This window comes from Heterodontus francisci, chromosome 4, assembly GCF_036365525.1.
Source record: "Heterodontus francisci isolate sHetFra1 chromosome 4, sHetFra1.hap1, whole genome shotgun sequence".
In the NCBI taxonomy this organism is placed as follows: Eukaryota; Metazoa; Chordata; class Chondrichthyes; order Heterodontiformes; family Heterodontidae; genus Heterodontus; species Heterodontus francisci.
Genome location: NC_090374.1, coordinates 160,484,254 through 160,507,782, shown reverse-complemented (window position 1 = coordinate 160,507,782; position 23,529 = coordinate 160,484,254). Strand labels below are relative to the sequence as shown.

General features: G+C 44.1%; 1 protein-coding gene across 2 annotated transcripts in view; it reads right to left on the bottom strand.

The window, feature by feature from the left end:
• LOC137369368 (ephrin type-A receptor 5-like) overlaps positions 1-23,529 on the bottom strand; it is a 389,228-nt gene that overhangs the window by 71,438 nt on the left and 294,261 nt on the right. For both annotated transcript variants that reach the window (XM_068030470.1, XM_068030471.1), the window contains exon 9: positions 389-456. In XM_068030470.1, the coding sequence (XP_067886571.1) occupies positions 389-456 (68 nt within the window). The remainder of the gene's footprint in view (positions 1-388; positions 457-23,529) is intronic.

The following is a 23,529-nucleotide window of genomic DNA, read 5'->3' as shown; positions in this document are numbered from 1 at the left end:
TAGCTGTGCACTAGACCAGAGTTGTCCTGCAGTGGATTTAAAACTGCATCTTTTGAGTTGGAAAGAATAGACTTTGGTAACATAAATACAGCATAAATAAAATATGTTCTATTACCAGTACTACTCCTGTTTGCTAGCTATAAGGATTTCTGCACAATACCAGAGTAGGATTATTCTGTGACACGGATTGTTCTATGACACGCCCTATGTGCAAACTGTAACATAACCTTGTAAAATTCAATGGAGACACAGGAAGAATAGAACATCCTTGTTTTCTTTTATTTGAAGCCAAATGCTTGGTGGTGGACTTTAATTGAACTTTTCCAGATGCTTTTTTTCCCCCTAAATCCCTGAAATCCACAGTATAGCTTGTTGATATCTGACTTACTGTGACCATTGTGAAAATGCATCTTCTCCTCCTCCGGATCTTGCTTAGCTTTACTGTATCCACACCGCCTAGGTCAAAGCGAACAAGACAACATCCATTAATCATACGGTTCCCAATTCAAGTTGTAAGTTAGACAGAAACCAGTTATGGATGGCATTTGTCATCGAAGCCTCTTTTGTTCTGTTATTCTGGCTTTCAGCAGCAAAGTCATGCTTGGCAGAGAGGAGTCTCTGGAGGTCCTTCCATACAAAAAGCTACAGCTGTGTAAGAGATTAGGCTGTGTTTGAAAAATATCTCCAGCAGTAAAATTAATGTCACCAAGCGCACACAACAAGATCTTTACAATAATGCGCAATATAAAACCATGGCAGAGATGGAATGCCACAGGGTCTCTGTTTAGTCTTCGTTCAGAGAACATTTCATTTGAAGGTTAAACTTTGAGGTTTTCTCCTGTTTCACATCAATCTTTTCAGGAGCTTTTCTTTTGAGGTTTCAAATAGTCATAGTTTTATTATCCATTGAATTTACTACCGACATAAAAAAAGAGCAACACGTGGAGAATAGCCCTCAATGTGTATGAGATGCCCGAATGAAAATGAAAATCTCGCATTATTTTTAGAAAGTTGCAAAGACGTACATATTGTTTTACTGCATGAACCACACACCTAAAACTAGACTGATATCACAAGTCTGTTTGTTTTGTGGTAAACTGCCTCCTCTAAACTGTATACCCATCGTGTTAAATGAAACTGACAAGTAGGTACAGTAGTAGCACATGGGAGAAGTAAACCCATCGGAAATAAACTTTTATTGGAAAAGGTGTATGATGAATTACTGCCTGTACCTTTCCTTTCCACTCCAACAAGATAAATGACTGTTCTGAATTATTTCATTTCATATGTAGCATCAAGTGATAATTGCATATTATCTAGTGTATTAGGCATTACATTTGAAGGCAGCAATAGATTAATAAGGCTAAATTAGTTCAGTGAGGATCATTAATACCTGTTCTTTTAACTCTACTATTAAGACTGGGGGAAGAGGGAGCGAGAGGGGACCTTGTAAACACTCCATGAGCAACCAAAGGTCAGTTATCCTTCATAAACTGAGTTACTTTGACGGAAAAGGACATTTGACCAGCTCCTTCTTCCTCCCTCTTCTATTCACTGAAAAAGCTCTCAAAATGTAATGTGACATGTTAAAAACAAAATTGCTGGAATAACGTAACCAAACATGAGCATTTTAAAAGTGTAAACAGCAAAACACAAATGATTCATTTGTTGCGCGAGCAACTGCAGTTGCTTCAGTTGAATTTACTGCTGCTGAAAGTCTCATCCACAACTTTATTACCTCCAGGCTTGACTATTCTAATACACTCCTGGCAGCCTCCCACGTTCTACACCTCGTAAACTTAAGGTCATCCAAAACTCTGCTGCCCATGCCTTACTGTACCAAATACTGTTCACACATCACCACTGTGCTTGCTGACCTACACTGAACAAAGAACAAAGAACAAAGAAAATTACAGCACAGGAACAGGCCCTTCGGCCCTCCAAGCCTACGCCGATCCAAATCCTCTATCTAAACCTGTCGCCTATTTTCTAAGGGTCTGTATCTCTTTACTTCCTGCCCATTCATGTATCTGTCTCGATACATCTTAAAAGACGCTATCGTGCCTGCGTCTACCACCTCCGCTGGTAATGCGTTCCATGCACTAACCACCCTCTGCGTAAAGAACTTTCCACGCATATCCCCCCTAAACTTTTCCCCTTTCACTTTGAACTCGTGTCCCCTTGTAATTGAATCCCCCACTCTGGGAAAAAGCTTCTTGCTATCCACCCTGTCTATACCTCTCATGATTTTGTACACCTCAATCAGGTCCCCCCTCAACCTCCGTCTTTCTAATGAAAATAATCCTAATCTACTCAACCTCTCTTCATAGCCAGCGCCCTCCATACCAGGCAACATCCTGGTGAACCTCCTCTGCACCCTCTCCAAAGCATCCACATCCTTTTGGTAATGTGGCGACCAGAACTGCACGCAGTATTCCAAATGTGGCTGAACCAAAGTCTTATACAACTGTAACATGACCTGCCAACTCTTGTACTCAATACCCCGTCCGATGAAGGAAAGCATGCCGTATGCCTTCTTGACCACTCTATTGACCTGCGTTGCCACCTTCAGGGAACAATGGACCTGAACACCCAAATCTCTCTGTACATCAATTTTCCCCAGGACTTTTCCATTTACTGTATAGTTCACTCTTGAATTGGATCTTCCAAAATGCATCACCTCGCATTTGCACTGATTGAAATCCATCTGCCATTTCTCTGCCCAACTCTCCAGTCTATCTATATTCTGCTGTATTCTCTGACAGTCCCCTTCAGTATCTGCTACTCCACCAATCTTAGTGTCGTCTGCAAACTTGCTAATCAGACCACCTATACTTTCCTCCAAATCATTTATGTATATCACAAACAACAGTGGTCCCAGCACGGATCCCTGTGGAACACCACTGGTCACACGTCTCCATTTTGAGAAACTCCCTTCCACTGCTACTCTCTGTCTCCTGTTGCCCAGCCAGTTCTTTATCCATCTAGCTAGTACACCTTGGACCCCATGCGCCTTCACTTTCTCCATCAGCCTACCATGGGAAACCTTATCAAACGCCTTACTGAAGTCCATGTATATGACATCTACAGCCCTTCCCTCATCAATCAACTTTGTCACTTCCTCAAAGAATTCTATTAAGTTGGTCAGACATGACCTTCCCTGCACAAAACCATGTTGCCTATCACTGATCAGCCCATTTTCTTCCAGATGGGAATAGATCCTATCCCTCAGTATCTTCTCCAGCAGCTTCCCTACCACTGACGTCAGGCTCACCGGTCTATAATTACCTGGATTTTCCCTGCTACCCTTCTTAAGCAAGGGGACAACATTAGCAATTCTCCAGTCCTCTGGGACCTCACCCGTGTTTAAGGATGTTGCAAAGATATCTGTTAAGGCCCCAACTATTTCCTCTCTCGCTTCCCACAGTAACCTGGGATAGATCCCATCCGGACCTGGGGACTTGTCCACCTTAATGCCTTTTAGAATACCCAACACTTCCTCCCTCCTTATGCCGACTTGACCTAGAGTAATCAAACATCTGTCCCTAACCTCAACATCCGTCATGTCCCTCTCCTCGGTGAATACCGATGCAAAGTATTCGTTTAGAATCTCACCCATTTTCTCTGACTCCACGCATAACTTTCCTCCTTTGTCCTTGAGTGGGCCAATCCTTTCTCTAGTTATCCTCTTGCTCCTTATATATGAATAAAAGGCTTTGGGATTTTCCTTAACCCTGTTTGCTAAAGATATTTCATGACCCCTTTTAGCCCTCTTAATTCCTCGTTTCAGATTGCGCCTACAATCCAGATATTCTTTCAAAGCTTCGTCTTTCTTCAGCCGCCTAGACCTTATGTGTGCTTCCTTTTTCCTCTTAGCTAGTCTCACAATTTCACCTGTCATCCATGGTTCCCTAATCTTGCCATTTCTACCCCTCATTTTCACAGGAACATGTCTCTCCTGCACGCCAATCAACCTCTCTTTAAAAGCCTCCCACATATCAAAAGTGGATTTACCTTCAAACAGCTGCTCCCAATCTACATTCCCCAGCTCCTGCCGAATTTTGGTATAGTTGGCCTTCCCCCAATTTAGCACTCTTCCTTTCGGACCACTCTCGTCTTTGTCCATGAGTATTCTAAAACTTACGGAATTGTGATCACTATTCCCAAAGTAGTCCCCTACTGAAACGTCAACCACCTGGCCCGGCTCATTTCCCAACACCAGGTCCAGTATGGCCCCTTCCCGAGTTGGACTATTTACATACTGCTCTAGAAAACCCTCCTGGATGCTCCTTACAAATTCTGCTCGATCTAGACCTCTAACATTAAGTGAATCCCAGTCAATGTTGGGAAAATTAAAATCTCCTATCACCACCACCCTGTTGCTCCTACAGCTTTCCATAATCTGTTTACATATTTGTACCTCTATCTCACGCTCGCTGTTGGGAGGCCTGTAGTACAGCCCCAACATTGTTACCGCACCCTTCCTTTTTCTGAGTTCTGCCCATATTGCCTCACAGCTCGAGTCCTCCATAGTGCCTTCCTTCAGCACAGCTGTGATATCCTCTTTGACCAGTAATGCAACTCCTCCACCCCTTTTACCTCCCTCTCTATCCTGCCTGAAGCATCGGTATCCTGGGATATTTAGTTGCCAATCATGCCCTTCCCTTAACCAAGTCTCAGTAATAGCAATAACATCATACTCCCAGGTACTAATCCAAGCCCTAAGTTCATCTGCCTTACCTACTACACTTCTTGCATTAAAACAAATACACCTCAGACCACCAGTCCCTTTGCTTTCATCATCTGCTCCCTGCCTACTCTTTCCCTTAGTCACGCTGACTTCATTATCTAGTTCCTTACAGGCTTTAGTTACTACATCCTTACTCTCCACTGACCTCATTTGGTTCCCATCCCCCTGCCACATTAGTTTAAACCCTCCCCAACAGCGTTAGCAAAAGCACCCCCAAGGACATTGGTTCCAGTCCGGCCCAGGTGTAGACTGTCCAATTTATAATAGTCCCACCTCCCCCAGAACCGGTCCCAATGTCCCAAAAATCTGAACCTCTCCCTCCTGCACCATCTCTCAAGCCACGCATTCATCCTGACTATTCTTTCATTTCTACTCTGACTATCACGTGGCATTGGTAGCAATCCTGAGATTACTACCTCTGAGGTCCTACTTTTTAACTTGGCTCCTAACTCCCTAAATTCTGCTTGTAGGACCTCATCCCATTTTTTACCTATATCATTGGTGCCTATGTGCACAACAACAACTGGCTGTTCACCCTCCCCCTTCAGAATGTTCTGCAGCCGATCTGAGACATCCCTGACCCGTGCACCTGGGAGGCAACATACCATTCGGGAGTCTCGTTTTCGACCACAGAACCGCCTATCTACTCCCCTTACAATCGAATCCCCTATGACTATCGCCCTTCCACTCTTTTTGCCGCCCTTCTGAACAGCAGAGCCAGCCACGGTGCCATGAACCTGGCTACTGCTGCCTTCCCCTGGTGAGCCATCTCCCTCAACAGTATCCAAAACGGTATACCTGTTGTGGAGGGAGATGACCGCAGGGAACACCTGCGCTGCCTTCCTGCTCTTTCTCTGCCTTTTGGTCACCCATTCCCTTTCTCCCTCAGCAATCCTAATCTGCGGTGTGACCAATTCACTAAACGTGCTATCCACGACCTCCTCAGCATCGCGGATGCTCCAAAGTGAGTCCATCCGCAGCTCCAGAGCCGTCATGCGGTCTAACAAGAGCTGCAGCTGGACACACTTCCTGCACGTGAAGGAGTCAGGGACATCAGCCATGTCCCTGAGCTCCCACATTGAGCAAGAGGAGCATGTCATGGATCTGAGATTTCCTGCCATTTTTAATCTTAAGCTTAAACTTAGTTAAATGAAAAAGGAACGAAAAGTTTATCACACGATAAAAAAAAAGAGAAATAGAAAAGGCCTTACCTTATCTACACACCACCGAGTCCTTTTTTTTGGTTAGAGGAGGAAGGCGGGTGGGAGACACTACAGGTGTAGTGTCTCGGGTTCAGAAACGGCCCAAATATATAGGGTTTTACTTACCCAGCAGCCCCCTGGTCTCCGCCGAAAACAAAAGGAAATTAAATTTACTTTAAACTGACCTTCCCAGCTGCTCACTCGCTCGCACTCTCTGCTCCCGAAAAAGCTGCTGCAATGGAAGGCAAGTTATTTTAAACGGCCCAAATATATAGGGTTTTACTTACCCAGCAGCCCCCTGGTCTCCGCCGAAAACAAAAGGAAATAAAATTTACTTTAAACTGACCTTCCCAGCTGCTCACTCGCTCGCACTCTCTGCTCCCGAAAAAGCTGGTTAAGCAATGCCTTGATTTTATAATTCTCATGCTTGTTTTCAAAGCCCTCTATGGCCTTGCCCCTCCCTAACACTGTAAAGTCCTCCAGCCCTACAACCTTTTCAGATATCTGTGTTCCTTTAATTCCAGCCTCTTGAGCATTTCTGATTTTAATTGCTCTGCTATGCTGGGTGTGCCTTCAGCTGCCTAGGCCCTAAGATCTGGAATTCCGTCCCTAAACTTTTCCATCCTTCTGTCTCGCTTTCCTCCTTTAAGACACTCCTTAAAATCTACTCTTTGACCAAGCTTTTGGCCATCTGATCTAATACCTCCTTATGTGGCTCGGTGTCATATTTTGTTTTCTAATCCCTCTGTGCAGTGCCTTGGTACGGTTTATTACCTTAAAGGTGCTAAGTAAATACATGTTAGTGTTGTTTAGTTTAGTTTAGAGATACAGCACTGAAACAGGCCCTTCGGCCCACCGAGTCTGTGCCAATCATCAACCACCCATTTATACTAATCCTACACTAATCCCATATTCCTACCACATCCCCACCTGTCCCTATATTCCCCTACCACCTACCTATACTCGGGGCAATTTATAATGGCCAATTAACCTATCAACCAGCAAGTCTTTGGCATGTGGGAGAAAACCGGAGCACCCGGAGGAAACCCACGCAGACACAGGGAGAACTTGCAAACTCCACACAGGCAGTACCCAGAATTGAACCCGGGTCGCTGGAGCTGTGAGGCTGCGGTGCTAACTACTGCGCCACTGTGTTGTAGGGTATCAATTAAAGTCAGCATCCTGATCCTGCAAAATTAAAACTTTCTTGTTTGATTAATAACTGTGTTTTTGGGCACTGTCCATTGTAAAGACTTGAAATCTGCAAGTAAAAAACTACCCACAAATCAATTCATCTGTAACTCAACCATCACAATATTCGAATTCAGTACAAACTGACTTCTATGAAGAACAACTCACTGCACAGTTTTATTTGTAAGCCTAATTTTGGAAATTTGTTTTGTTCCATTTCCCTCAAATCAAAACATACTACAGATATTTAACACTTTTGCAGCTCCTGGTTAAGCCACAGCTGGAGTATTGTGTACAGTTCTGGTCACCGCATTACAGGAAGGACATAATTGATCTGGAGAGAGTACAGAGGAGATTTACAAGAATGTTGCCAGGGCTTGAAGGTTGCAGCTCTGAGGAAAGAGTTGATAGTCTAGGCTTGTTTTCCTTAGAACAGAGGAGGCTGAGGGGTGACTTAATAGAGGTGCACAAAATTATGAGGCGCCGAGATAGAGTAGACAGAAAGGACCTGTTTCCCCTAGCGGAGATGTCAATTACCAAGGGGCACAGATTTAAGGTGATTGGTGAAAGGATTAGAGGAGACATGAGGAAGAACCTTTTCACCCAGGGAGTGGTGGGTGTCTGGAATTCACTGGCAGGAATGGTGGTGGAGGCAGAGACTCTCAACTCATTTAAAAGGTACCAGGACATGCACCTGAAGTGCTGTAAGCTGCAGGGCTATGGACCAGGTGCTGGAAAGTGGGATTAGATTGGGCGGCTAGTTTTTTTGGCTGACGCAGACACGATGGGCTGAATGGCCTCCTTCTGTGCTGTAATTTGTCTATGGTTCTATGGTTGCTATTGGATAAAGACATCTACACCCAGAATAATGCAGACTACACACTCAAAAGATGATAAATGGATGCCTCATGTATTAAAATTTTCATTTCTACAGTTTTATGTTGACTATGCTTCAACTGATCAGTCCATAATAAACCAGGCTGATAGATATTCGAGTTACCTAGAGATTTATAAACTCAGAATAATCCTAAAATTAGCTAGTTCAACTGATGAAGAAATAACACCATGACAAAATTGCTGTTGAGAATAATGGGTATTTAAAGATGAAAATTTTCACTCATTAAAAATGTGCAGCATATTGGAAATAAATTAGTGAGCAAGCAATCTTTTGTCATGCACATGGCAGGGATTAAATGGCATGGCCTAGAATTTTTGATAGCTGAGCATGAGAAGCTGGTTAACGTATTGTCAAGCGATCTACTGTAACATGGTAACAAATGATTATTCATTACCACAAAGATTAAGTCAATTACCTTTACTGAGGTGAATAGATCAATAAGCATACGAGGTTCTGTAAGTCAACTGACTGATACCCTGAGGTGCTCTAGATTATGAATTAAAGAAACATAGTCCTCAAGTGCACATCAAAAATATAAGCAATGCATTATCTGCAAGAGTGATGAGTGACCTGAAACTTCAATCTAATTTAATAATGCAGTTAGGACTTGCTGTGCATCGTGCCAAAATGGATGTCCTTAAAACAGATGGCTATGAGGTTGACAAGCTAGATCAGGTTTCTATGGGAGATACCTTGTTCAGATATAAAGATCTTATAACATCTTCTGCAGGCTAAAAAGAGAAAGACTTGCATTTATATAGCGCCTTTCAAATCCTCAGGACACCCTAAAGTGCATTATAGCCAATTAAGTTCTTTTGAAGTGTAGTCACTGGTGTAATATAGGGAACATGGCAGCTAATTTGCATACAGCAAGCTCCCACAAACAGCAATGAGATAAATGACCAGAGAATCTGTTGGTTGAATGATAAATGTTGGCTACGAGACAGGGAGAACTCCCCTATTCTTCATCGAAAAGTACCATGGGATCTTCAACATACACCTGATTGGCTAGTTTTCCTGGGGCAAGAGAGAAACTGCAGAATGGGGGTAGGGAAAAGAGAAGGAAATGAAGGCATGAGGGTCAGGAGACTGGGGTTGGCAGGGGGGGTGGGTGTGGGTGAAGAGAGGCAGATTGGGGATTAGTGAAGGGAAATTAGGAGTCTGTGGATGGGAGTGAGAAGGTCTGACAATCAGGGGGATTGGGACTTGGGTAAAGGGGGGGGGGGGGAAGGGAGAGTAAGGAATGTGGTGAGCCTGGGGACCAGCATTTCCTGCAGAGTTGGGAGTAGCAGCAAGGTGGTGAGTGGGAGCGTCACCAAAAGTGGGACAGCCAGTAATGCGATGAGTAAAACCTGGAAATTTTATTTAAGTCAGTAGTGAAAGATAATTTCTACTGGGGACAGAGACTGAGGATCTTCATGCTCTAGGTGACACCCTCTCTTAAGCTCACACAGCTGAGCACATGTACAACAGCAGAAAGGACCCCCCCAACAGCACTATTTAAAGGGATGATCAACTATTTACAGGTTAGTTGATAGTTGATTTTTTTCTGGCTGTTGCTAAAATTTTACATGTTTTTGTGCTTTCCATAGTTGTTTCAAGTCGTAAAAGTCTACAGGAGTGGTGTGTCTGGTGCTGAAGTACCTTTTTCTGACTTCAAGGCTTCTGCTTCCAGTTGCTCCCAGTAATTGGCCTTCCTCTTGGAATCAAGCATAACTGAGAGAATGAGGAGAGGCCACACAGTACAGGAAAAGCTGCTAGAAGAGGGAGGAAAGGGAGGAAGAAAAGGAAGAGGAAGGGAGGCTGCAACCTAGATAGCTCCTTCCTGCTTGGGCTGTACATGAAAAACTAACTTGAGTTCCATAACAGTAACTTCAAAACCAATTCCCCGTTCACCAACAGTTCCACACACTTTGTCTTTACTCTGTCACTAACCATCATATTCTCCACTTAGCCACGATGCAAAAATAAAAGCCAACACAAAGTGCACATTCCAAACCAAATTTAATTCAACCATGACATATTACATACAAATTGAAACTAATAACCCTTGTGCATTCCATGTCTTCCGTGTGTCTTGGCCTGTCATAGTGCTCCAATGCAGTGCTACCCCAGTGGCTTCAGCAGGGTTGGTGGAAGAATGCTGACTTTCAGTGTACGAGACTGCAGGTTGCTTTGAAAGATGACCTTGAGCAGCTCTGGGCCTGGTAACTCCGGCTTCAGACTGCACCATCTCGACATGGGCTGCAACGGGCTGGCTGACTGACAGGTAAACAGAAGGGCAGTAGCAGAGTGGGAGGAGTGAGATCACAAATGCTGTCATCATGAGAGAGGTCACCAAGTTCATGCTGTATGTAGCCACTGCCACTTAGCCAATGCAATATCTCAGCAATCTTCGTAATCGGTTGGAAGACAGATTGCTGGACTGCTATGATATCTTGCAAACCCCTTTGAATTATGGTAGCCATAGCCAAGATGGCAGCAAGCTGACCTTGCAATGGCATCAGTCCGAGCTTCCACTTTAGCACTCAAGCGTTTGGTGGATGCTGCTTGTGCAACAATGGAACCCGAGACATCAGTCATCAGGTGTTGAATCATGGTTGGTTCCACAAGTGCATTAATGGAGTTGGCCACCAGTTCCATGCGAGAAGGGATGGGTGTCAAGCTCTACATAAAGCCCTGTGCCAAACTGGTGCCAAACTGCTCCATTGGCATTGAACGCAAGCTTTCTGGCAGGTTTCCCAATGCACCAAGTATTTTGGTGTGTATAACCATCAGCTGGCATCTGTAGACTGGCCAATCAAGGTCCTCACCTGAGTCCTCTGCAGTGGAATAGCTGTGCGACCTCAACCACCAGCTAGCTAGCCTCTGTGCTATCCTTGCCCCCTTCCCAGGCTGGAGTGCACTTGCACCCAGTGTCTCACCACATGCAGATCCTACCATCTCTAACATGCACATAGTATCAGTATCTGAGCAGCTGGCAATGAGAATGAAATCAAGTGGCAGTGTGTCTTCAACATCCCTGTCTTCCTTCACTGCCTCGCTAGGTTACAGTTCTTAGAAATCTGAAAGAAAAAAGGTGAGATGTGAGGGAAAGTAAGCAGTGGACACTTATACCATCTGTGACTTGTAAGTCAGAAAAGATTGTTCGGCGAGAGAGAAGTGGGATGCAAGGAGGAGGATTAGGTATGAGCATATCTTCATCTTCAATGGATTCAACCTCATAACCTCAGCAATGACCGTTCTAATAATGACCATCATCATCTTCTCCATGGGAGTTAGAACATACACGCATGCTTGTTCCCCCTCCAGTTAGTTCTGCAGCCTCAGATTGTGTGCCACCTTCCCTTGCAAAAGAGAGGGAAGTGTGTCAGTGAGCATCATGCAATTTGTCTGATGTGACTGTCATGGTTGAACAACTGGCAATATGTGCAAGCTGCGAGATATGGGTGTGAGCCTTGCAAAAGTGCTAAGTGTGACTAAGTGCTAAGGATGAGATGGAGCAGATGAATTTTAGGTGCGAGTGCTGATGATGGAGATTGTTGGTAGGTGAGTGTGGCGATGTGGTGAAATGAGCAGTGGCTAATGCTAGTGGTGTGATTGGTACGATATAGCATTTAAAGCCACATTGTCTGATCTTGACCACTCATCCTAGACCATTGAATCTTTGCAGCACTGCATCTAAGTCATGGGTCTAAACTCCTGGCATTAATCTCCACTGCTATCTGCTCTCCCTGCCTTCTTACCATGTATCTGGTGGGCCTCCTGGTCCCCTGCAAATACAAGACATCTCTCCTCCTTTTCACCTCCACTGAGGCCTCCAGTGCAGCATCGGAAAACCTTGGCGCATGTTCTCTCCCATATTCAGCTATCCTTCTCTCCTTCCCAGATCAGTTTCAGCTCACAGAGGGCTCACAGCACCAGTTCCAGCAACAATGCACCTCTCCTTCAAGAGATGCAGGCTTGCTATAAGTAATGCTAGTAAGTAATGATCTTGGGCTCCCTGCTAATGCATCCAGCAAATCAACAGCATTGGTTAACACTGGCTGCACATAAAAATCATGATAATGAGCAGGCAGAATGAAGTTGACTCCATTACATGAAATGGTAGTAGGGTAATCGTGCATTCTGATCCCTATGGCTTATGTAATTTAGCACCCCAGGATGTCACTGAAAAATCACTGACCAATTTGACCACCGCAATCCCAAAGTTAAAAGCCAATTTCGTGCCTCCAATGAAGTTGTTTTCCCTTTCAACATTAATTTCCTCAACCCAGAACATGCACAAAGCTGATTGGCTTTTTGATGAGTGTAAAAACTTTACAGCCAATGAAGTAGTCATTGTTGTAATGTAGGAAACACGGCAGCCAATTTGTGAGGGGGGTGGTGGGGGGGGGGGGTTGAGAAGGGGGGCATGGGTGTGAGGAGAGGGTGCGTGAGGAAGGGAGGATGAGGAGAGGGGGGTGAGGGGAGGTGAGGAGGGAGGTTGAGGGAGGCGAAGAGAAGGGGGATGGGTGAGGAGACATGACCTGATCATTTGTTTTAGGCACCGGTTGAGGGAAAATCTTGGCCATGGTTTCCCTACTTTTCTTCAGTGTGCCAAGAGAACTTTTATGCTCACCAGAGACGGGATAGGGCCTCTGATGAACATTTCTTCCAAAAGACAGCACCTCTGACAGTGCAACATTCCCTCAGCACTGAAATGTCAGCCTAAATTACATGTTCAAGTCTCTGGAGTCAGGTTTGAACTCACAATCTTCTGACTCAGAGGCAAGAGTACTAAACAAGGCAGGCACCTAGAATGGGGGGGGGGTCTCATTTTGGGTGGCAACAATTCAGGCCAGCTGTAAAACGGCGAACAGTGTACAACAGAATAAAGTCTCAGTAAATCCTTTCTGCTTGATGTCCTAATGCTGAGTTTCCCATTCCACTGTGGTGCCACTGATTATGGCATCTGGAGGATCAGCCCTTCTGTTTCCCCAATACAAAGCTTTGGCAGTGTTGCAACTAAGTCAACTAGTTCACCAGCCAGGGTTGCCCAAAGCAAAGATAAAAGGAAATTAATTTGCATCTAATTGGACTGGATTTGAGATTTAAAGCTCAATTCATGCTTGAGCAGGTTCCCTGAGGTAGTGGGACCACTGGGCTCAGTGTGAATATGCAGCGAGAAAGGTTAAAGGAGTCAGAGCCACAGGCAAATAGCATTATTTCCTCAGATGTACATGAGCTTGAGGAGGAATTACAGACATTAATATTTGAATTGGTGTCCTTGTTCTATGAGTTTGACAAAATAATTGCACATTTCTGTATTAAAAATCAGTTTTTGGCTTAAGTATTAACATCCATCTTATTCTATTGAGCATTTTTCAATTTATTTTCTCTTTTACAGATGCCTTTACATGTCATTATACATGGTAGTACCTAACTACAGTGGTTCATTGTGATTTATTGATAGCATGCTTTGGTTTCTATGAATTATGATAAAACATGATGGGTGGTTATGTGGGATGATATGGAATCTGAATTCCATAAATGTTTTGGCTGACCCAATGTAAAAATCAGTAACCATATATGTATATCCTGTGTGCCTGTAGATTATAGAACTGGAATCATTGCAGAGTGCATCGCCCCAGTATTCCCATCCACCTGAAACTGGAATCATTCCAGTATGCAGGGTCCCTCCAGTGCTAAGTACACCACATCCTAAGTGTGAGTTCAGGCCATTTGTATGGTCCTGCCATATCTCCAGTGCAACATAAAGGGGTGGAAATAACCTCAAGACTCTCCAACTCTTGTTCTTCTCCTTGGTTCCTGGGAAGTCAGCAGCTGGAAGCACTGGCTGACTGGCCAGTGGGAGCAAAATTTCAGCTGCTGCGAGAAACTTGAAGGAATGGTCCCCCAGTTCCTCAGGTAAGTGGCTGGGAGGAGGGTAAGTAGAGCATGGGAGGGAACCCAAGGACAGGGTGCCATGTGTGTCTCGATGCAGGAATCGATAAAGGGGTGAGTCAGGCATTGGGAGGGGATGGTTAGGAGGCATCAGACATGATGAGCAGCTGGGATCAGCTGATCACAGGGGGTCCAATCGTGTTACAGTAAGCTTGTTGGGCCTGAGGGAAACACTTCTGATCCTCCTGGCGCACAAATAGTAGCGTTTACCTCTTGGATCCGGCTTTTCTCAATGTGTTAGAAATAGAAATCCAGTTAAAATGGAGGCACCCACCTCCTGAAAGTGGATTGGTTGCCCATCTCCAACCTGCCTCCGTTAAAAGCAGAAGTGGGCAGGTTGGAGGCAAGTTGGGGTCAGGTTTGAGAATTTTTTAATTTTTACCTTACCAACCCCCAACCCATCCATCCTTGGAAGTTACAATTCCTCCCATATTCTCAACCAAATAGTTTAATTTCTATAGCACCTTTTCATTTATGTTTTAGGCAAATTTAATACAAATCTAAAAGAGCACTAGAGGGGTTTTGCTCTGCTGTGAGGTGGCATTTACCTGATTCCTAACTAAACTACAGAGCTGTTTAGTGGATGCTTCATGATTTATTACTCAAAAATATCTTCAAAGGACAGCCAAAAATGCAATGGTAAGTGCCTGAAGTATTTTAAATAATTGTGAGATAATTGTGCATGGTTCCACAATAACATGCCATTCCAAAGAGCTGAAAGTATTTGGATGTTCAAGTATAACATGCTACAGCCTTAAACATTGCTTGCCATTTGTCAGAGGCTTGGACAAAACAGGAAATGCTAAAACAATTGTAGATGTTTGGAATTTTCATGCATTTGATATTTACGTTGAATATAAAGCTGCAGTTGAGCACTGTTTATTCTGGCAGAAGCAACTATTATTTAACAGGAAAAAGCTTTCCATTTCAGTATTGCAAAGCCGCAAGCATTGCTGCAGTTTTCTGTGTAACCACACTGTGCTATCCAAAATGGCGCTTTTGAATTACAACCTTCGACTATGTGACTATATTCATTCAACAGCAACAACTTACATTTATATAGAGCCTCTAACATAGTCAAACATTCCAAGACACTTCACAACAGCGTTATCAAACAAATAAGGAGATATTAAGCCAGGTGACCTTGGTGGGTTTTATGGAATGTCTTAAAAGATGGAAAGGGAGGTAGAGATGCGGAGAGGTTTAGACCCTTGGCAGCTGACGTCACAGGTGCCAATGGTGGAGCGATTAAAATCGAAGATACGCAAGAGCCCAGAATTGGAGGACATGTCAACATTTTAACAGTAGTCCTGATTTGGAAGGATATTATAGTATATGTTTATACAAACACCTCTGTAATGAGGCTGCCTAATGTCCGAATAATTACAAAAATGGAGGAAAGAACTGTCAACACTCAACCATATTGTTTTACATTGCTCTTTATTGTCTATTAGGAATTTACCTGTTAAATATGTGAATATTAAACTACTCAATGAAGAAAACACTCTGAGCTTTAGTCCCTTTCTTGTTGATAGGAAAATTTATGTTATTTCTGAAAGAAATGCCAAAGTATCTGCTATGTGTGACTAAATATGTCAAGGTTAACAATTTTTTGTTTATGCAGCAATTCCATGATCTGATTTAATGAGACAAAATCTATTTTTGTGGTCTATATAGACTGACTTTGGGAATCTAAATTCGGATCTATACAAACATTCTAAGAATCATAGAATGGTTACAGCACAGAAGGAGGTAATTTGTTTTCACGTCTGAAGTTCTGTTAATGGATGATAAATACCTGGTAGTTCAAGATAACAGGGTGAACAGGTGTTGGGTGTTAATTAATTAATTGTATTCAATATGTATATATAAAGAGCCAGCCAGCACTGGCTTTGGGTGTTGTTAGGAGTGCAGAAGTAAGCTCTGCGGCAAGCAATAAACAATCTCCACCAAAGCATCCTAGTCTCAGTGTCTTCTTCACAAACAGGCTTGGAAATTTCTCTAACAATTCGGCCCATCGTGTCCATGCCAGTTGTCTGCAAGAGTAACTTACCGAGTTCCACTTCCCTGCCTTTTCCCCGGAGCCCTGCAAATCTTTTCTCTTCAGATAATTATCCAGTTTTCTTTTGAAGGTCTCAATTGAATCTGCCTCCACCACACTCTCAGGCAGTTCATTCCAAGGTCCTAAGCACTCACTGCATAAAAAAGTTTTACCTCATGTCACTGTTGCTTCTTTTGCCAATCACCTTACATCAGTGTCCTCTGGTTCTGGATCCTTCCGCCAATGGAAACAGTTTCTCCCCATCTACTCAGCTCAGAACCCTTATGATTTTGAAAACACCTATCAAATCTCCTCTTAATCTTCTCTTCTCCAAGGAGAACAGCCCCAGCTTTTCCAACTTACCCACGTAAGTGAGGTTCCTCATCGCTGGAACCATTCTTATGAATCTTTTCTGCACCCTCTCTCATGCCTTAACATCCTTCTAAAAGTGTGCTGCCCAGACTGGTCACAATACTGCAGTTGAGGCCGAACCAGTGTTTTATAAAGGTTTGTCATAACTTCCTTGCTTTTGTAGTCTATGCCCCTACTTATAAATCCCAGGATCCCATATGCTTTATTAATCACTTTCTCAACTTGCCCTGCAACCTTCAATGATTTGTGTACATATACACCCAGGTCCCTCTGCTCCTGCACCCCCTTTAGAATTGTATCTTTTATTGGCATTCCTTATTCCTCCTACCAAAATGAATCACTTCACACTTTTCTGCATTAGATTTCATCTGCTACTTGTCCACCCATTCCGCAAGCCTATGTCCTCTTGAAGTTTATTACTTTCCTCCTCAAATTTCACAATACTTCCAAGTTTTGTGCCATCTGCAAATTTTAAAATGGTGCCCTGTACACCCAAGTGTTAGGTCATTGATATATATCAAGAAAAGCAGTGGTCCCAACACTGGCCCCGGGGAATCCCACAATATACCTGTCTACAGCCTGTAAAACAACCGATCACAACTACTCTGTTTCCTGTCACTCAGTCAATTTCGTATCTACACTGCTACTGTCCCTTTTTTTCCATGGGCTCTAATTTTGCTGACAAGTCAGTTATGTGACACTTTATCAAATGCCTTTTGGAAGTCCATGTACACCACATTAACTGCATCACCCTCAACAATCTTCTCTGTTACCTCATGAAGAAACTCAAGCAGATAGTTAAACACGATTTCCCCTTAACAAATCTGTGCTGGCATTCCATAATTAATCCACATTTATCCAAATGACAATTAATTTTGTCCCGAATTATCATTTTTAAAAGCTTTCCCACCACCGAGGTTAACTGACTGGCCTGTAGTTGCTCAGCTTGTCCTTACACCATTTTTTTGAGCAAGGATGTAACATTTGCAATTCTCCAGTCCTCTGGCACCACCCCTGTATCTATGGAGGATTGGAAGATTATGACCAGTGCCTCCACAATTTCCACGCTTTCTTCCCTATGTATTCTTGGATGCATCTCACCTGGTCCCGATGACTTATCAAATTTAAGGATAGCCAACCTATCTAATACCTCTACTTTATCAATGTTTAGCCCATCTAGTGTCTCAACTACCTCCTCTTTCTCCATGACTTGCGCAGCATCTTCTTCCTGGGTAAAGAAAGATGCAAAATATTCATTTAGTACCTCAGCCATGCCCTCTGCCTCCATACATAAATCCCTTTTCAGGTCCCTAATTGGCCCCAATCCTCCTTTCATCACCCTTTTACTATTTATGTGCCTATAGAAGACTTTTAGATTCTCTTTATGTTAGCCACTAGTCTCTTTTCATATACTGTCTTTGCGCCGCATATTTGCTTTTTCACTTCCCCACTGAACCTTCTATATTTAGTTTGGTTCTCAATTGTATTATCCACCTGACACCCTTTTTCTGCTTCATCTTACTCTCTATCTCTTTCATCATCCAGGGAGTTCTGGATCTGTTGCCCTACCTTTCACCTTCCTGGGAATGTATCTTGACTATACCCGAGCTATCTCTTCTTTAGAAGTATATTAGGATTATTAAAGCCCCCAATGATAACTACACTATAATTATTGCACCTCTCTGTAATTTCCTTGCAAATTTGTTCCTCTATATCCTTTCCACTAGTTGGTGGCCTGTAGAATACATCTTTTCCAGTTTTGTCAAGATTCAACAATCATTTTTTTTATAGTTTTAGTCAAGGAATATGATTGTCAGAAATTCAGCCACCAAATGTTCCACCAGGCAGAATACAGTATATAGAAATAAAAGCAAAATACTGCGGATGCTGGAAATCTGAAACAAAAACAAGAAATGCTGGATTCACTCAGCAGGTCTGGCAGCATCTGTGGAAAGAGAAGATTGTAAAAAATGTAAAAAGGAATGCAAAAAAAAAAGGAAGAAAAAATAACTAAAAATGACTAAAAATGAAAGTAAAGTGGGGGGCTGTCATGCTCTGAAATTATTGAACTCAATGTGTTGTAAAAAATGTAAAAAGGAATGCAAAAAAAAAGGAAGAAAAAATAACTAAAAATGACTAAAAATGAAAGTAAAGTGGGGGGCTGTCATGCTCTGAAATTATTGAACTCAATGTCTCTGAAATTATTGAACTCAATGTTCTCTGAAATTATTGAACTCAATGTTCTCTCTCCACAGATGCTGCCAGACCTGCTGAGTGAATCCAGCATTTCTTGTTTTTGTTACAGTATATAGAAAGCCTTATTCTCATACCTGCACCTTGAATAAGCTCTCTAACCCCTTCACCTGCATGTCATTGTTCACTGGGGAGATCTAAGACTGTCAGCAAGTTCCAAAGAAATAACAACTCAATTATTTGCACTGTGACATTTATTTGTTGTACTCTCTTCCTCCTCCTTCCTGTTATATTCATATTGTTTTTAGCACTTCACACTTCCTGTTTGGGTTATCAACATTTCCAAAACTGAAATAATAACAGACGAAGAAGGCCATTTAGCCTATCTTAATTCATCAAGAAAGAAAGAAAGGAAAGGAAAGAAAACAGTGCCTAAATTTTGTGCTTGAAGCTACAACATTCTGGAGGAAAAAAATTGTTGACACCCATTTTCAGGCAGGGGTGTCAAAATTTGTAATCACGCCATGCCCAGTCCTGTGACAGAGGCAGCGTGCAAACTCCTCATCTCATTAATTTCAGTATGCAGCCCAATGCAATCACACTACTGACAGGCTACCTGCACAACCAGGGACCCACCACCTTGCGTGGCTAGCATGACGCATAACTAGCACTCATTGTACAGAAGCTGCTGCAAACTGCTTCAAGATAGAAGCAAAAGCACAGTAAATGGATCAACCAGCAAGGGAGTGGGCTCCCAGGTTTTCTGATGCGGCACTGAAGGCATTAGTCCAAGAGCTGAAAAAGAGGAGAGACATCATTTTTCCGCAGGGTATCAGGAGGCCTTCAAGGCACAACCTAAGAAGCGAATTGGAGCAGGTGACCAGGGAGGACACTTCCTGGAATCTAGCCCCCCCCAGAACTTGGCTGTAGAGCCGGGAGAAATTCAATGACCTCACACAGGCGGTCAGGTCAGCTTTAAAGGACATCTCCTACCCACCGCACCACCAATCTCTCATGTTATTTCATGTACCACACCTTCTCCGCTCATCATTTCTTTTATTTGTTCGTGGGATATGGGCATTGCTGGCTCGGCCATCATTTATTGCCCATCCCTAATTGCCCTTGAGCATCAGCACTCTCTAGCAATCAGGACTCGATCCTAACATTCAGATGCTCCACTAGCTTACTTACCAATGCTGCTAGCCTCAAACCCACTTGTTACTACTTTCACATACCTCCAGCTAATCAGCTATGGAGGGCACATCACCTAAACACAGTGTAATGCACTCACTGACATTCTTCCTTCTCTTTTGCAGGACAAAATGGCCCATAACAGGAGGCAGCAGGGCCGAACTAGTGGGGGACAGGCATGCCTGCATTACCTGATCCTATGGAGGAAACGGTGTGCCACATCATGGAAATGGCTGTGACAATACCTGTTGCATCCTGCATTGCCAAGAACATTCAGAGTGACGGTGTGTTCCTGCCTTATGTCCCTTCTCAAATCCCACCTCACCCTCCTCCTGCTATCTGGCAAGAAGTGCAAGCTGCAGATGGTGTGACCACGGACCTCTTGCTCTGCCCCACCTCCCCACCCACAACCGTTCCTCATTCCAACCCTCCCCTTCTACATTTCTGCTTTCAGATACCCAAGAACTGCTGCCTGGCCAGCCACTGCAGCCACATGAGGAAGGGTGACAGCTACACCTGACTCCTGATGAAGAAGTCACTTGATCTAACACTCGCAGCCACTAACTCAAATACTGGCAGTGTGCACCTAAAAGGGAAGTATAGAGTTGGGATCTGCACCTGGATCTCAAAGGGTGGGTGTACAGGAGAATGCTGATGTGCACGCACACCAAGATTCTTGGTGTATTGACATCCTGCCAGACAGCCTGTTGCCATTGTCAAGGAGCATGGAGGAGTCTGGCTCCAACTTGGCACAGAGTTTCATGCAGAGTTTGGCAGCACTTGCAGACCCACCTATGATGCAGCATTGGGTGGCCGATATTTCAGCTTCCATTGCAGCACAGGCAGAAACCACCCAACATCTCGGTGCAGTCATGGAAGCTGAGGCTGAAATCATGAGATCCATGCTTGGTGTAATGCAGATTCGGACTGCTACCATCATGGCTTTGGATCTCAGTGCTTAAAGGGGCATACAGGCTCTCAGGGCAGTCCAGCCATCTCCTCCAACAGATTACTAGGTTTATTGAGACATTGACCCATGGAGTGTCGGTGGCTCCATGGTGCACGAACCTGCTGTCCTCTCTCAGGATTACTGAGTCTACTTTTTTATTCCTGCTGCCAGGATAGCAGGCATTTACAGACAGGATCGTCTGGTCATGGTCGCACACCAACTGTATATTGATGGAGTGGTAGCCCTTGCAGTTATGGTACATCTCCCCATTAACATGTCAGACCTACAAAGTCACGAGCATGCAGTCGATTGCACCCTGCACGATTGGGAATTATGGCAGCCTGGCAAATCCACGTGCTGTCTCCTCCTACTTCTCTCCAGTCGGTGAGATGATGATGAAGTCTTCTCTCCTCTATAGGGCCTCTGTCACCTCCCTAACACAGTGATGGATGATGAACTGTGTTGTTGATGTTGTCTGCTCCCACCTGGAAGGATCACTGGCATAGAAATTGAGGGTGACGGGGACCTTGACAGCCACTGACCACACGTCCTCATCCTGCTGTGGGACTGCAGGTTGGGTTCTAGGAGGAGACACAATGCAGTGACCACCTCCTTGTTGAAATGTGCGTGCCTCAGGCACTGCTCCTGGCTGAGGTGGAAGTAGGAGAAACGTTCTCTAAAGGCCCTTGGTCCATAGTCCCTTCTATTGAGATCCCCTCTCCTTCTCCCTCTGTACACAGCTTCCCCTCTCTGCTACCTGTGCTCCACTTCCAACTCATCCTGCAGTCCAAGAAGAACCAGAACTATAGCCCCCATTACTGAAGCAATCTTTCTCCTGACAGGCCTAAAAACTCCTCTGACCATCTTATCAGGATACAGCACCACTTCCTTCAAAATCCAACAAGTTAGCAAAACTCCTCTAATAACACAACATAGTAGTTCTACTAACTCTACACCAGCAACAGTAAGTCAAAAGCACTTCAACTGGAAGGTGGATGGTTTAAATAATGTTAGTCATGAATGCATGAGAGGGCATTAACTGGGTCTGTGTGGTCCAAAATAGCAAATTGTGTGGCAAAAAAAGCATTAGAGGATGTTTGGCAACACACTCTGCTCTCTCTACATACTTCTGGCATGCACACAACAGTTCCTACAGTCAGGCCACAACAGAAGTGGACAGCCATGTGCCAGCCAACAGTTTTGCAGTTCGGGCTTCTGTATCACTGACACCAGTAGCATTCTAGAGCCCAATTTCACAGCCTCTGACTCAGAGGCAAGAATACTATCACTGAGGCACAGCTGACATAAGAGCATTTCAACAGCAGCATGTAAGCAATAAAGGGCAGCAGTTTGAGAGGTTCTGCCATTTTGCATCATCCCAGCAGTGAAGGGCACACTGGCCAAGTACTGATAGTGATGGGTTCAATGGGAAAACATCTCACAGCGATAGCCTCAATGGGCAAGTACCCAGTAGCTTTGGAGCTTGGTGGGCCAAGTATTAACAATGATAGCACTTAAAACTGTTATATTCTGAAGTCATTCATGCTTTTCCAGCTTTAGCTGCAGCATTACTTGGCAAGTTCCTGAGCACCTCACTCAATCTGGATGACGTTGGTGGATTATTGACTAAGACTTAGTGGTGCTCACTTATTTTGGTTTCAGGTGCAAAAACTATGGACTGAATTTTATGGGCCCCCGAGGGAAGGGAATGGAGATGGGCTGGGGGGAGGGGGGCCCATAAAATTGCATGGAAAGATGGCGGGGTGGCACAGTGGAGTGCCTGTTGCCTGACTGACACCTTCGAATTTAGTACGGGGCGGGGAAGGTCAATCATGGCCTTCCTGCCCCAGGACAACTGAGGCCCTTAAGGGGCCAATTCATTGCCCCTTAAGGGCCTCTTCCTGCCTCCAACTCAATTTTGTTGAAAGTGGAGGGGCCCGCTGGGGGTGCAATATATTGTAGGCCATTGTCTCCTCAAATGTTGTCTTTCCTATGTCCTGCAGTGCTCTTCATCTTCCGATTGGCTGGTAGCTCCGGAGGAGGGAGTTTGCCCCTTAAAGGGACAGCATCCCCGATGGCGGGCAGTTAATTGCCTGCCCACTGTGACATCGCACCAGGGATCCGATGGAGGGTTTGCCTTCTGGCCCGTCGCTGGGACCCTCATCGTCGGAATAAAATCTAGCTCGATGGGTCTAATACAGCTCCAGGTTGGCAAGGGCAGCACTATGCAGTGGAAGTACGCTGGAGTCAAAAATGCCCACCAGTTGCTGAATTCCATTTGCCGCTTCAGTTGAACATGCCCATACCTCAAGAAGAAATCTTGCAGGGCTGTTTTTGTTTACTAAATAACAGAAGGAGTTTCATGATAACATGAGATGAGTCACCAAAATTATGAGAAAATACTTCTCTAGAAGTGCCTATTTTAACGTACAGACCCTTATGTTGTTCTTCATTCAATATTCTTGAGTTAAGTTCTAATGGTCTTCGCAGCTGACACTGAGGAATTCTCCATGTGATGGTCCTCCTGATGTTCCACTCCATGCTGTTTTGCCTCCAAAGGAGCTTGGGTCACCTCCCCAGGAATTTACACGTCAAGGCATTTTTGGATGGCAATGTTGTCCTGGGGGTGTAATACATTGTAAGCGATTGTCTCCTCAAATGCTGTCTTTCCTTTGCCCTGCTGTGCTCTTCATCTTCCATTGAAATTGGATGCAAGAGAATAGCCATAGGAAAATGCATAGCTGATGCTCAGTTTAAGGATTGGGGCAAGGCTTTCCCGCTGGTCTCTGAGTCATT